General features: G+C 39.7%; 1 protein-coding gene across 4 annotated transcripts in view; it reads right to left on the bottom strand.

Moving 5' to 3' along the window:
• Positions 1-3,232: 3,232 nt before the first annotated feature.
• The window catches only part of hivep2a (HIVEP zinc finger 2a), a 132,175-nt gene continuing 118,922 nt past the window's right edge, over positions 3,233-16,485 (bottom strand). For all 4 annotated transcript variants that reach the window (XM_046061551.1, XM_046061554.1, XM_046061550.1 and 1 more), the window contains 6 exons: positions 14,163-14,338; positions 13,310-13,411; positions 9,296-10,172; positions 8,746-8,854; positions 7,224-7,337; positions 3,233-6,461 (listed from right to left, as the gene is read on the bottom strand). In XM_046061551.1, the coding sequence (XP_045917507.1) occupies positions 5,724-6,461; positions 7,224-7,337; positions 8,746-8,854; positions 9,296-10,172; positions 13,310-13,411; positions 14,163-14,338 (2,116 nt within the window). In that variant the 3' untranslated portion in view covers positions 3,233-5,723. The remainder of the gene's footprint in view (positions 6,462-7,223; positions 7,338-8,745; positions 8,855-9,295; positions 10,173-13,309; positions 13,412-14,162; positions 14,339-16,485) is intronic.

The following is a 16,485-nucleotide window of genomic DNA, read 5'->3' as shown; positions in this document are numbered from 1 at the left end:
TCTAATTAGGAACTCACTAATTTAAAGGCCAACTGAAGTTAATGTTTTTTAAAATGACATGTTCTCCTGTGGTTCCTCGTCTACATAGATGGAGAACTTCTTTTCATACAGCCAATTAAATCATTTCATTTAAAGACACATTTGCTTAAAGCACTAACGTCACGTTTCTATCGAGCTAACACTGACACTACCAGCAACACTGCCTCACAGCACAAAACCTTGAACTACAAAACACATTAGCCTTTCTGCTTGTCCGTCTTATGTAACACGAACACATGTCTTGTTCTGCACATTTTCATTTCAAATAAACATTTCTCTCAGGGGATAAGTGCAACCAAGTACATGGGGGTAATGTCAGTTGTCAGGCTAGTTAGCTAATTTGGTGCACAAAACATTAAATCTTACCTGCAAATGCCATTTTGTTCTGTTTAGATGCTGGTGTGGTCCTTAAGCTCTTTGCACAATCTGTGCTGTCACTCACGCCATGTCTTCTGCAGGGGAGTGCGTACTGTTCGCAATGTGTACATACTTGTTCTACCCCTGCTCTCGTCCCTGCAGGAGTTGCCATTCTTCTCGAACACTGTATTGGGCGCTGTGGACACACACAGGAAGAAAGCAAAAAGGTTATGTATTTCTTTTTTTTACAGTGTACGTTGTCATTGTACAACACGTTTGATGTAGACCACTTGCTTCCTTGTTCTTCTTGTCTTTATAAATAGGTTTTCTGATGATTGGTTTGTCTGTGAAGGAGATAGAAGAGGAGGTGAGTAGGTCAGGGGCCCAACAACCATGCAACAGCCCATGCACTCTTCAATACTACTGCTAATACTACTGAATTAACAAAATTATTGATTGTTTGATTGACTGGCTAGTATGAACCTTTTTTTGTGCACATGAATGCAAAAAACACACAGATCCATTTACATACAGACACAAAGGCAGTTCCACACGCATGCTACAAAACAGCAACACGAGTCTCAGGGGACATTTCCATATGCTCGCGGCACTGAACCATGAAAACTACACTCACACCTTACAAACTAGTGATGAAAGTGATTCCTCCAAACGCTAATCAGGACCAAAATAACTGGCTTGATCATCTCCTATCAAAGGCCATGGGACTCACCGACATGTGGACAGACTGACAGAATAAATGTAAGTTGACACCAACCCAGTTGTGTCAACAAAAAGAAAAAAAACACACCACCAAAGATGTAGACAGGTAGACATATGTGGGACATGGTAATGACAGGGACTACATTAAAATTAGAAATAAGAGTCAGACAGAAACAGGGTGAAAACTGAATAAAGAAATTAATACAGCTGGAGTCATATGTGGTGAAGACTTATTAGCTGACCTTTTTCAAAGAGTATTTTCAAATAGATCGTTTGTGCTAGAAGGGGTTTGAATTATTACTGCTGCTTCTTCTGACACTTCTATTACTGCAGCTACTACCCTTATTTATTCCATGTCATTACCAATGGTGTTACTATCGATATTTCTGTAAGTAGTAGCTATTAATTAGGGATCCAAAGAAATACTGGCTGGATGGATGGATCCTTTCCAAATTGAACTAAAACCAATACTTTTGTTTTCTATGTCCAAAAAAGTAGTCATAGTCCTGAAATGACAGAACTCATTTCACTTTTGCAGTCAAAGTTTTTTATTTGCTGTTAATAGGCTATTGGGAACACATCAAAAAATGTTCTTTAGCCTTCAACACTCTAAGTGGATATGATAGTGTCCCTGTTGACAACTGAGTCAGCGGGGGTACAAGACAGAATATGAGCGAATTTGAAAGACATGATGTGTGAAAATATAAACAATAATTGGGAAATTGCTTTGTCCTCCAGTGTATTTTACATTTTTTTGTTCTTCACTACTGAAGAAGCACTGTGTCTCACAGACATGGATTCAACGGCAGTCTCTTCACCTAGCATCCCTAGTGTAGTTAGCACCTTTGTTGGGCATTAAACCTAGCATGGGAAGAACGCATAAAATCAACGTTGACAATCTGGCCAGGAGCAGGTGAAAATGGGCTAGTAAATACTGTGGGTGGTGATTGGGGAATAAGGAACAGGTGAGCAGGTGGATGTGGCAGTCAGGTGACTGGGACCGGTGGGAAATTCTGAGGGCATCTGGTGGATGGATGGAGAGTGGAAAGTGGAGAGCTCCTAGAAATGCAGGGAGCAGGGGAAGTGAGAAGTGTCTGGAAACAGGGACAGAGGGTCAGACTGAGCAACATAAAAACAACTGAGGCATACCAAGGCATGATTGGCATTTCAACTTGGAATGACCCTAAGATAAGAACTATAAAAAATGTGCAGTGGACATACTTTGAATTAATCCAACAGCTGTCACTGGCAGTGCAGACCAACAGACAGACAAGTAATCACATGTTTGGGACCAAATGCAGGTCCAAAATAAACAAAAAGTCCTAGACCTGAAATTATAGAACTCACTGCTTTTACGAACTTTTTTATTTGCTATCGATAGGCTGTTGGGAATATGGTGTGTGAAAATACAAACAAGGTGGGAAATTGCAATTGTTTTCCTATGTATTCTTTAAAATCCTTTTTTTCCCTCCAATTTTGGAATGGCCAGGTCCCCTCACACTACAGTCTGTGTTCTTTACTATTGAATTCCTGTTGTTGATGGTGTGGTGAAAGTGTAGGAAGCACTGTGTCTCTCAGACATGAATATGCATTAATTCAGCAGCTGTCTCTTCACCTAGCGTCCCTTGCGCAGTAACAATTACATGATCCCTCACCAGCTTCCCACCTACCAACACTGCAAAATACATTTGATGGGGCGAACAGCCAAAACAGAAGCACCATTGTTGGGAATTAAACATGCTTTTTTTTAAACCAACCACCCCAGGACCCCTACTCCTGTATCTCTTTCAGAAAATGGAATTGGCTTGGTACCTGGGAGGGACAGCTGCAAGTTGCAACCAGGTAAGTTCATCAGTATCGCAAACCATGACAAATGTGCTAGAGATAATCAGTGATAGTATCTTTAAATAACACACTACTAATAGTCTACTGTGATAGTACCGCTATTGTAGTATTAAAAGCGCTTTTAGTACTATTACAAGTGCTGTAAAAAATATTTAGATACTATATTATATTTAAGTACTTTTTGCATAATTTAAAGAATTTGGACAAAATATCCTGTCATCATTAAACACACCAAGAAGCTGTAAAAAAAAAAGGAGCAGAGACGAACAAATTATACTATTCATATTTATTTGAAAACAACAATCCATTTTTTCCCACTTCTACTGCGATTCCTTGTTGCAACTGGGTTCATACATGATATTTGTATTAATTCCACAGAACACCATCACAAACGTTACCCTTTTATATGCACGTTTACCTTTTTTTTGTCCTTTTTTTTTTGTATTGTTGTCATTTCTAAACAATGACTTGTGCTTTGATATCTTTGAAAGAGAGAAAGAGATTTTTTTTTTTTTAAAGACATCATTGTCGTCATGATAAGTGTACATAACAGAGGGAGGATCGAAATAGAAAAAAGTCGTAAGAAGAGGATATACTGGTCGAATACACACCGATACAGAATACAGAGATACACACTCACATTGCAGCCTGCCCGACTCCACCCAAAAACTGTCAAAAGAGAAAAGAGTTGTGCCACTGAAATCACCACAACCCCCAACTGCATCCTTCTTCTCCTGGTTTTAGGATTTTTAAGTACACTAATTGTTGCCTTGCAACAAATACACTCCCTGCTGGTGAGCAGAGTTTTGGCTAAATATTGCTTAGCTACACAAAGAGTATCCAGGAGAGGAAGAGGGGTCACAGAAGGGTCAAAAAAGCAGTGCAGAAAGCCTCAATATCACGCCTGTTAACTGTATTATTATTATTATTATCATTTTTTTCCAGACAATTTTGGGGTTCAGAGCGCAGAGCAGTTCTCCTCCTAAACACTTTCCATTTCAATCAATGTTTGCAGCAAAAAAGAAACTGACTAGAGTGCTGGGACTTTCATAGCAGAGATCCTAAGAAATATAAGGTGCATTTGTCAGAGAGTTTGGTGTATGTGTTTGTGTAAGTGTCCCCAGAAGTAAAACCATTAAATAAGAGTTTCGTGGGTTGATTGCCATGGCCACGTGTGCGTCAATGCCAAAAAAAAGAAAATGTATATGTGTGTTTAGGGGAGTTGACTGAATATTTACATGGACTGGAATGTTTTCCCCGTTCAGGTATCCGACAAATAAAACTGTATTCATTCAAGCAAAGTTGTTTTTCATAATGTGGAGCTACCTCCTTCAATATTTGTCTCAAACGCTGATGGAGGCGCTGTTGGGGAGGAGTGTGTGTGTGTGTGTGCGTGTGTGTCTGTGTGTGCGGTGGGCTTTAAAATTAACAACAGTTAAGCAGAATGCCACGGTGCAAGAAGGCATGTTCATTCACTTAATGCTAAGAGCAAATCTATGCCTCATAAAAATCAAAACAAGAAATAATACCACGAAAGTATGTAAAAAAAAACCAAAACAAAACAAGAAAAATCACAACCAGGGACAGGCTAAGAGCAGCAGAGAAAATGTACAAGCAAACTACCGTAACCTTAATGTGGATGTCATTCTAAATGTTAAGTGCGGATAGATAGATAGACAGACAGACAGACAGACAGACAGGTTGATAGATTTTATATACTGTATGTATTCATATGCTGGGTAAATATTCTGGTAAATCTTACTTCTATGTGTATATACCTCCAAGCAGAGGAGGCTCACTTAGACGTATATAAATAGGTCTAACATATAAAGCCATATTACAGTGTACATATCCTCGCCCTAATGTAAGCGATAGCAAAAAACCCCATGCTTGACATAGAAAAAGGCATCCACGACATTTAAGAAAAAATTTACAATTTATGAAACATGGTAACAATAATAAATAGTATTATAGAATTGCTGCTGTACACAAAAAAAGCCATTTTTAAAATTTCACTCATATAAAAATATGTTTTAGTGCAACCGTACGTAATAGTAATATTCATAACTTCACATCGCTTGTCGAGACTTTAAGGTGTCCAAAGAACAAAAGAAACACAGGAGGTGGGGGAGGAGGAGGAGGAGAAGGAGGAGGAAGGGGGGTTTGCATTTATTACAAAGCTGATACGCAAAACGTGATAGTATTGTATTTACATTTACCTCCTTCCTGTTTTGTTTGCTTATAAGAATATAAGCAAAACAAACAAACAAACAAAAGATTAAAGAAAAGGCACACACATAGCTGTCTGATTTCCTTTTTTTTCTTTTTTAAGTACCGCTTAACCAGTGTCCTTTTTTTATAGCAGATTTTGGTCTGGCTCATGTGTTGGTAGGAGTTAACGTACATGTGTAACCGTATGCAGATCCTCTTTAAAGTCTTTAAATAAGAAAGTTTCTGAGAGCAGGCCCTGGTTAGAGCAGGCATGCTGTACACAGACTTTAAAACTGCAAACTGTCCATTTGTGTTTTAGTCTTTTTTTTTGACAAGAGCTGTTTATTTTTGTATGCATTGTGTTTGTGTGTGTTTGTGTGAGAGAGAGAGTGTGTATGTATATAAACTGAAGTAGAAGAATATGTGTGTAAAGTGTGCAAAAGTATTTTCTCTCTCTGTTGCACTTCATCCCTTCCTATTATCCAAAAACAAACAAACAAACAAAAAAAACGATCGTCCATCGTTTCTGCTCCTCTTGTTCTTCTGCAGCCCTACGACACATCTTTGCTTCTTTTTGTGCTTTCTACCTCCCTCTCTCTCTCCAGATGGAGAGGTTTGGACGCTGTTGGAGGCTGGAGGGTTTCAGATGCGGGGCTGGGAGGATGTGAGGAGGAGGAGGAGGAAGAGGAGTGAGGGGAGGCGGGGATTGATGGGTAAGGGGGCCTGAGCTCCAGGCCGCTAAAGTGCTGAATCCCGGGACCTTGTGGAGGAGATGGTGAGGGGTGAGGAGATGGCGGCGACATGGAGATGGATGGCGAGCGCTGCTGTTGCTGGGAGTTGGGGGACAACGCAGAAGGAGAGGAAGAGGAGGAAGAAGCTCTGCCTCCATCTTTTCCTTTATCCCCTCTACCTCCTCTCTCGGCGAGCTCCTCCGAGTCGATGCACAGCGAGGCAATGGCTTTGGTGCAGGTGTGGATGTTCTCTTCCTGCTCATGCCTCACTCCTCCTCCTTCCCTCTCCTGCGATGAGGGTTGAGGTGAGTTCAACTCCCTCAGCCTCTCACCTGCTCCTGCTACTCCTCCTCCTCGAACTCCCCTCTCAGTGAAGGAGGCGAAATGAGGGCCAGTGGACTCGCTGGTGTTGGAGTCCTCTGATGTACTCTTCTGCAGCACCAGGCGGGATGTGACCTGCTGCGCCCCCTGCTGGGCCAGAGGGGTGGTGATGGACGTAGGGACGGAGTGCACCATCTGGATCCCTCCGATGGGGATCATTGGGAACGGCGAACGCACCTGAAATGAAAATTTCACTTTGAATCACATGTAAAGGTCCTTTGTTGTCCAAATAACTCATCAGTGAGCCTCACTGCTGCACTGGGTCACATGTTCCTTCATCACCATGAGTAGTTTATTCTGACTCAGTCCCACATACACCATCCTGCTGCCCCAAACACTCACTAGAGAACCACATGTGGATTCAACCGCTGAAAATAGTCCCTAACAAATTCACTATTTCCTCCTGGTTAAGTAATATAAAGAGATCAGCTGTTTGAGAAAATAAATTACTGAGCTTTTTTTTTTTTTTTTTTTTTAATTAAACCATATTCCAATAATAGATTTCTGTCATCAGTAGGAACCAATGGGTTTATGTTATTGGGAGTCTTATGGTGCTAATATAAATAAGTAATAAAGTGTATTTTTCAAACACAGCTGTCTTTCTTTATAACATTTAACATTTATATATTTAAATGTATACAAAATAATTAAATAATGAAAATATTATGGAATAAATTGCCTAAAATATAAAAATAAAATAAAAGATTAAAGAAATATAAGATATAGAAAATATAAGAAAGTAAAAAGTAAAAATATATATATAATATATATATAATAATATAAAAAAGCAAAATATCATAAATACAAAATAAAAACTGAAAAATATCATTTTAAAGAAATTACCTTAAAATTAAATGTACAAAATAATATAATATATTAAATTAATAAACAATATTCAAATAAAACAATATATCAAGGTAAAAAGAAAGAAAAAGATACCTGGAGTTGAGAATGGAGAGGAAGGTGACTGAACAAGACTTGGTGAGGTGGGCTGCACTGGTTACTGCGGCTCTGGTCCTGTTCCCCTGGGGACTTTGAACCCTGATGATGTTCCTGGAAACACAACAGGAGACAAACATGAAACGATGCTGTAGACATAATCATGAACCGTTGATTCGAAATTGTCTTCTACCACCTGATTTTTATTTAAATGTTATGGCAAAAACCCACAACAGAAATACACAAACTCATTGGACAGTACTAGGTACAATAAACACACATTTGAGGCTGCGGAATGTAAAACCAAATATTATCTGACTAAATAAATTAATATGCCTTGATGAATAGCTCAGAAACATAAATGTGTGGTAGTGCTTGAGAGCAGGTGTTGGTAAAAATAACAAACACAAAGTGTAAAGTCTCAGTCAAACATCTTGTGCCTGAATAATGGCTGTTAAAACATTAATCTATCATTTGGAGAACGCTTGGCTATCAAAGCCGAGCCAGTCTCACTCTCTGCTTCACGCTTTGTTTAAGTGGGACCAGCAGCAGAAGCCAGAGTTTGAAGTAGGGCCCTTAAGAAGAAAAACAGCCGCGTTATTAACCACACCACCGCCAGCCAAGATCCCATTACCACCAAAACCCAGCAGCCCTATCTTCAATCATCCCTCTCTCTAACACACTCAGTCTATCTGATTCGCTCTTCATTCCCTCATCCTCTCTGAATGTTTCTGCTCAGTCTGCCAGACAGTTTTCTTCTCCCTGTTTTGTCTCTGAGAGTTTCTTTTTTTCTGTCTTCCTCTTCTCCCCCCTTTTCTCGTCTTTCTGTCCTTTTCCTCCATCTCCCACATTTCTACTTTAGGTTTACCACATCGGACCACAGACTGAACAGCAGAAAGTTTAGTAAATCACAGTGAAGCACCTAAATATTAAAGTACTCTATTCGCAGTGTTTAGGGAGGCAAATGTTCCAAACAAGACCTTATTTTTTGTAATAAATGTTCCCTATTATCAAAACTACACCAATTTTATCATCTTAAAGTACATAAAGTGGACTGGCAACAGTGAGACGTCCATCTCTGCTAAAAAACACAAATTACACGTTAAATATAAAACTTAAACTCTAGCAAGTGAGCGCTCTGTTCAGGGAAACGTGGATTAACTGCTGCTAAATGTTGTCTTTCTTCGTCCTACTCAAGCATAACTCTATGACACAAAGATGAAGTCTTTCCAAAAAATGCAAATATTAATTTATGTCATGCTACCACTTGAGTGAGCCAAAGTGCAGAGTTGCCTGGTGAAGATTTAAATATGTTAAATCCTACAGCATAAACCAAAAACTTACATGATAGTACTTGACCCAAAAAAGAGTTAAGAGAAAAGTTAGCTAACACATTATACTGTAAAGAACAAAGACGAATAAAAATACCATACAGACAAATAAAGCAGAAGAGAATACAGCCGAGTAAACTTATTCAGACTCGACAACAGAGAATAATTTGTAAAGTTTTATGGACTCTTACCGTCTCCATCTCTGCGCTGCCTCTGCGACATCCCAGAGGGTCCAGCTCTGCCTGACCCAACACCCCGGCCTGGTGACCTGCCCTGAGGCCCCGCAATCCACTCTGCTGGCTGGTAGTCACAAGCAAGAAGAAATTTCACATTAAAAATTCATCAAGTACAAAACTTTCATTCAATCTCAGTAACACACTGTAAAATAATTGCCGTACATGTAAAAGTAATGCATTGTTTGTATATTTAGATGTATTGCTGCACCTTTTCCTTTAAAATATGCTTCTTTCTGCCCTATTTTTATGTCAGTGCTTGTTTTTTAAAATAAGTTCTATGTGATTCTACCCACAGTACCTGTTTAGATGAGGTTGGACTGTGACAATAATTGAGCTTGGACACTTTGAATAGCAAAAGCCAAAGTGTTTTGCCTTGCTACTCTAGTGAATTGAAGAATAATGAGAACAACAAGAACTCTAACTAACTATACTTGCACTTGGATGTTTCTGACTACTCACATAGACATAATAAAACCTTACTCGGGTCATCCTCCTCTCGACTCACCTCTGGTGGTGGAGGTGTTGGTGGAGCCCTCGGCGAGGAGAAACAGGCCGGATCATCCCTTTGTGGCGGCCTCGTGGTGAAAGGTCGCGCTTGTAGTCTCTCCCTGCTGGAGACGTAGGCCGAGAGAGTGGGGAGAGCAGCGAGAGGTGTCCCCTCCTGGGGGAGAGGTCTCGTCTGTATCCCCCTGATACCCCCAGGTCCCTCTTGGGGGAGATGTGACGCAGAGGAGAGATGTCCCGCCGGGGTGAGAGGTGTCCGGCGTGGGGCGAGAGGTCGCGGCGTGGGGAGAGGTATCGGTGGGCTGAAGGTGAGGATGAAGGAGAAATGGGGGACGGGCAGCCGGAGTGGTCCAGCCCGGGCGAGGACAGGCGGGAGGAGGGGGAGGAGAGGTCTGGGGAGGGGACGGGGAGGTCTTCATCCATGGAGGAGGAGGGTGGAACCAGTAGCTTGCCACCCAGCGCCCGCTGCAGGCTTCGCTGGTACTCTGCCTGACTGCGCTCCCTCCCGGCCGGGTCACTGGGCGGAGCCTGCGGTGTGATCTGGATACTCGGCACGGTGGTGAAGTAGCCAAACAGCGGAGGCTTGTTGGTGTTGCCGAGGAGGTCAGACGCTGGATGATGAGAAAGGTGAGGAGCAGGGTGGGAAGAGGCCACAGCTGTGATTGACATGGAGGGCAGGCTGTAAGGCTGCGGGCTGGTGGAGCGTGAACGGGTCTTTGGAGTGGAGTCGCCATCATAGTCATCCTCTTCGTCTTCTTCATCATCCACCTCATCGCCGTCTTCCTCTCCACCATCAGAGTCGTCTGCATCTGAGAACTGGTGGTTGGCCATGGCACCTCTGGACATCTTTTCAGACCTCTGGCCTTCATCTCCAACATCTATAGGAGGAGGAGGAGGAGGAGGAAGAAGAAGAGGAGCAGGAGGATATGGAGAAGAGGAACAAGACAAGGAAGAGGAAAAAAAGAAGAAGAAAAGCGGAGGTAAAGCAGATGAGGAAGAAGAGGAAAAAAACAAAGTAGAGGAAAGAGGATAGTATAAAGAAGAAGAAGAGGTAGAAGAGGAGGAGATACAGGAAGAGAAAGTAAAAGATGAAGCAGAAGATGAAGGGGAGGAAATATAAAATAAAGAAGAACAGAAAGATAAGTGGAGAGAAAGAAACTGTATTAATATGTGGTAACAGAAAGAGTTTAGATGTGAAACAAAACACCACTGAAACCACATTCCCATCAGCTCAAACCAATAAAATATAAAACAATAAAACTAAGTTATTTGAGAAAAAACCCTCGACACTTTGGTTTTTCTGCAGGATGGCCTCCAGCCAAATGCTGGCAAGATCTTATTGTACAGTAGCTGCAAAGTTGCTGTTGGCAGGTAACCAACCATCACTTTGACACTCACTTTGTTATAAAATGTAGCTGATTGGCTGATAACTCAGTGAAACTGAAAAGAAAGGGGACCATGGGAATGAAAGTTTGTTTGTTGTTGTTGCTACTATTAAAGAGTCAAAGTTGATAGAGATGCACACTAATGCTGACCTGTTCTGAGTTTTTAGATGGTTTCATCTGCCCAGAAATCAAAGTCTAAAACTATTCATATGATAAATATTTTATTAGGTTCTCCTGGAGCTCCTCCAGAAGCAGCGTGGAGCAGCAGCAGCCTTATGGAGTTAATAAATTGTATTTAGCCGACAGCTATGAGGGGAAATCAGATCCACTAACACTGGGATACTTTTCCAGTTAGTCTCTTATATACAACAGTTTTTCACAAACCACAAATGTTTATGTCTCAACGACTCACTGACTGACTTTTTGTAGCTCTCTCTTTCCCAAAAACCCCTTTGAGTGTGTGTGTGTATGTCGGTTTGTATCCCAATTAAATGCAGAGCCAACACGCACACGTATACACACACACACACACACAGAGTCAATTGAAGTAAAATGTAATTCGGTGGTTTACATGGTGGAAAATTACCACGAGCTACCAGTCAGATGTTGGTACAATATGATGTTAATGGCTTAGTTCATCCACCCAAACAAGCACGAGCCGTGTTTGTCTAACCAACCTCCATCTGCTGACAGGTAATATGAGACTGTGCGTGTTAACTGGGAATCCAGCACCCAATGCAAATGAAACAAAGTTAAATTTGTGCCCTGTGAGCATTGAAAGATATCATATTTACATTTTGGAAAATTATCCAGACAGACTTTTAAACTGTAAAGTATGCTTCACTGATATATATCACCTACATTACAGGAAACCACTTACAGTTTTTTTCAATTGCTAACCTGCATTGGTCAAAACTGAAGTCACATTGTCAAAACTCTTCAGAAATATGTGTAATGTTTTGAATGTGGTTCTACTGTAAAACTGCAAGCTGAGTGTAAAGCAAGAAATGTGCTTATATTTTAGCAGAACTGGTTCAAGGGGATGGTACATCAATTACAGACTGTGGTCACTGGGTCTCAGGTACCAGTGTTAACTATGTAAACAACTGAAAAAAAAATGTATCGAAGCACTGAAATGTCAGGAACTTCTTTTTTTCACAAGTAAATTACTGAATGAATTTCTGATTCATTCTTGTAACATATACTATAGTACAGTCAATAAAGTGAAAATATGTTACAGGTTTTTTCCATTTTTTTCTCAGTCTCTTTGGTACATTTACAGGCTGTACTTTTTCTGTATGGCATAGATCAATTTCACCAGTACAGTAAACCAGTACTATAAACCTATGGCAACAAATAAACAGATTAAATTATAAAGACCAAAGTTAATAAAAGTCAGAGTTATGATGTAATATAATTCTTACTAATAGGTAAGTCCGTAAAACTCACGTTCTTTGGCCAAACTTTGTTTAAACCCACTGAAGTGTAACACTTTAAAGAGATACTAAATATAAAATGATTTAAAATATTTCCCTTTGATGGAAAGGAGTCTTGGGTTTGTATGTTATACTAAGTCTAAACATCATGTGGCTTCAATGACGAGCTGGAACAAAATGATAAGGTGAAATGAAAGAAACTGGTAAATCTGCATAATTAATTATCTTGTCATTCCTAAAGTTTCACTATTATATTTATATTCACTAGCTGAAATGCTGCACTGCAACACGAAGAAGAGATGTAGAGAACCACAAAGAGATGTGGCATAGTAAATCCTAAATTTCAAAATTCAATTAACTAATTAAAAGCTTTTATTAATAGCCACTAATAATACTATTATTGATGAGGCAGAATGCTACATGGTGACATTCTGTTACCTTTTTAGTCACTCTTGTCAGATGTCATACCATGACAGCTATTGTTAGAGCACACTTCATCCAGTGATTTCAACTTTAATGAATAAAATCTAAATAGATGACTGACAGTGTTGGTGTCACCTTGACACAATATATTTAGTTTAGAGACTAAATGTAGTCTGGAAGGACGACGGAGAAGCTGTTGTTGTTAAAACTCCAAAGAATATAAAATCAGTCACACAAATTTCCAGCTTCATTTTCAAGTCATCGAAAGATTAACGAGACACCAAACCCCACTCATCTGTTCATCTGAGACAGCTGATGAGAATTTATTATTTGAGAATATTTCATGGAAAATCACATTCATCCCTTTCAGCCCACAACATCTTCCCCAGTAATAATTTTCAGATTATTTCCATATCAGCTGATTAATGGAACCGTGGACTTCTTGGCTGAAACTCATGAACCCCGCCGGGTCGTGAGGCGAATACTTATTGCTATTTCTGAGTAACTGCCGGAAAGTAAAATTATGGCTTTAAAATTGTTCGTGGGAATATTCGGATTATATAATAAGAGGGGCTTTTTTAGGGGCTTGTGTGTCCAGTGTGGTTGTTTGACATGAGTCGTGGCTGTCGGGATTAGTTCTGCTTTCCATTACACTAACTGTCTCTGTACAACCGCTCCGAGCCAAAGACACTGCAGGCAGCACTCAACAAGACAGCAGGATCGTCATTGCAGTGTGTGTGTCTGTTTTAGTCTCTCGTGTGCTTTTCCTACCTCCTTCATCTGCCTCATTGTCCTCAACAGAAGACATGGAGACTCCCAACTCCAGACACTTTTTCATATGAGCCTTAGACTTCATGTGCTTCGTCAGGTTTCCTACAAAACACACACACACACACACACACACACCATTTTAATGACCCCTTCGACTTACTGGAAACCAGAGCTTGTTTGGTTGCATCGTCACAAGCCTGAAAAAGAAAGAGGCTGAAATGGAAATAGAAGCGGTGGAAGAAACAGCAAGGCCACACATGTACAATTTACAAATTATACATAATTTATACATAATGTAATTTAATGACAAAATTACTCAGCCTGGTCTGGACTCATACATCTACTGCACATAAAGGGGGGAGTTTAAGGTTTGAAAATCTATCAGGCACATAATGGCTTTTTATTAAAGATCAGATATCAGTGAGTCAGCATCTTCAACCACTGATATCATGGAGTTTCCTGTTTGACCACAACCTCGCTGCATGTTTTATTCATTCATTTAACCACTTAGTTCTGTATCTTAAGATTTTATTCTTCAGATAAAGCTTGAATGTCGATTGTTTCGACTAAAAATTTTCTTTAAAAATCTAACACCTAAAAGAAATATGATTAGTTTTGTGTTTAAAGAAAGTTTTGTTGCACCACGATGATCAAAATTTTTTTCTACCCTGATAAGGAGCAAATGTATCGTGTGATTATAAAACTACTTTCTACCATTAAATAGTAAAACTTGAATCATGAATCATGACACAGAATATCTGTCTATCTAATAAAATTTCCAGGCCTTGACAAATTCGTGTCGACCTTACATTCTGATTCTTAAATAAAAACAGTATGAAGAAAGAAGCCCTACCTTTCGTTTTGAAGGCAAAGTTGCAGAACTTGCAGACGTACGGCCGGACGTCGGTATGCGTTCGGATGTGTTTCTTCAGCATGCTGGGTTTCTTACAGCGGATGCCACACTCCTCGCAGATGTATTTCCCTCGACCACGACCACGAACGTAAACATAGTCCTCGTTGGATTTGTACCTGGAAGACAGAGCAAGTAACAAAGACTGTATGGGGATGTGTTTCTTTTCTGTAACATAGAAATACATTTTTTTTACAGTACAATGACAGGAATAAATTAAAATCATTTCATATGTTTCCATTTTGGTTAGTGATAAAAGCAGGATCCTCAACAAAGGTTGCAAACAGAAAGAGGAAGGTTTTACATTTACATTTCCCCTTTGTATAAAAAATATATGCCGTATATATTACTTTCTTTGTTGTGTATACTCTTTTGTCCCACATAGATGCTGTGTGTCTCTATCCTCCACAGAGAGGTCACAGGTTCAATGTCAGGCTCTAGGTCACAGATGTTTGGTGACACAGGTTGAAATTTTCAGCTTAAATGTAGCTCTGAGTGTCAGAGAAAGAAAGGCCTGAAACTGGGAAATCATCCTGGATTCAGTACATCTGTATGTGTTGACAAAAACATGCAATCCTTTTTATTCCCAGAGTAAAAACTGACATCAGAAAGTTACCAACTGCTCTGCTTAACAGTGGGAGAGGAGGATAAACTGTTCTGCAACGGAGGATATGGATACAGAGGGAGAACAAGAGCTTCATCATCTTTTCAAACACTCATGTGGTGTATGATGCAGCTACAACATGTCATGGTCAGTTTGCAGGCTGAATGAGAAGCACATGAGTAAAATAAAATAGCAGATTAATAATGCCCCAGGGAAGAAGGACCTTTATGGGATTTGCCTATTTCATAAACCTGTTTCTTATATATATTTGTCAGTAAGCCATTGAAAATAATACAAAAATAGATTTAAATAGAATACATTTGTATTTGAACCTCCCTAAATCTCCAATGAGCACATATATGGATTAATGAATCTAATGCTATAAGCGATCACTGACATGGCGGCTGGGACTCTCCCAAGGGGTCTTACATTACGGTTAAACCTGATACTGAACTTTTAGGTCGATACAAAATTGATATTTGATATGTAAAAAGTCTTAAGCCCATAACATGAACAAACTTGTTGGGATGAAATGTGTTTCTTAAACAATTTTGACTAAGATATGTAAAGAGAGAGACATTTTACATTTGAAAAAGTGCTCTCAGAATGAAATAACCTCAAAACATATCTTTAGCATTTCTACACTGCCATTATTTGTTACTTATTGGGTGGTAAACACACAGATAATGATGTGGTTGTAGTATGATATGATCTGTTGATAATTTTGGCCATGCTGATCATCAGACTGATATCGTAGGACAAATCTGCTGTGTCTCAGGAAAAACGTAAAACAACATGTTTGCTATCCAATATTATATATTATTGGATATACTTACCTGTGTAGGCCTCTAAGAACTATTTAAATAAAAAAATCTTTAGTTGGCCTGGTCATAACCCACAGACATATGTAACTGTGGTAGAGATTTCATTGTTTTACGGGATCATAAGCTAAAATGTGAAACTATGCAACATCCCACCACTGGGATTTTTTGTTCACAGTCTTTATGTAGGTCCTTTTTTCTAAAAAAAAAATAAAAATAATAACCTCAGTTCTCCTTCCAGTCCCACTTATTCTTTTATAAGACTTAAAAAAATCCCCATCACTGTCAGACATGATTTTCTATCCCAAATGGGGCTTCGAGTGAAACAGCGGACACTTGGCAGTAGGATCAGTGCATGTCTGGATGAGTCTGTCTGTCACAGAGGGAAATTACCACCAACCACCAGTCAAGTGCTGGTAAATCTTGTCTGTCTTTGCTCTGCTGCAGAAGCATCACATAAAAAAAAAAAAAGTTATTTTCTTTGTGGTGAAACAGTAAAAATGGCTGGCGAACTGTCTAGTTTCCTGTCCTGTCTGCAGTGGCTGGAGGAGTAGGTAATGGGTAGTTCAGGGGCTCATGTGTTAAAGGAGGTCAAATATCAGGTACATTAAACACAGTGAGGGAAATTTGTGTTTCAACTGCACCGCGGAGTGGGAAATACCTCTGAACGCTTGTCTGAGTCGAGACGTTTACACAGCTGCGGCCAGTTATAAAAATGAATTATGATGATTGTTTTGTTTTATTCTATTTTATTCACAGCACACGGTAAGATCATAAAGCAGATTGTCTTTCAAAACTACTGAAACTTTCAAGGGACAGAAGAAGTAATGATTTATTTTCT

The sequence above is a fragment of the Micropterus dolomieu genome, linkage group LG10 (assembly GCF_021292245.1).
Source record: "Micropterus dolomieu isolate WLL.071019.BEF.003 ecotype Adirondacks linkage group LG10, ASM2129224v1, whole genome shotgun sequence".
NCBI classification, from domain to species: Eukaryota; Metazoa; Chordata; class Actinopteri; order Centrarchiformes; family Centrarchidae; genus Micropterus; species Micropterus dolomieu.
The sequence above is the reverse complement of the archived record's forward strand: the minus strand, read 5'-3'. Positions and strand labels throughout refer to the sequence as shown.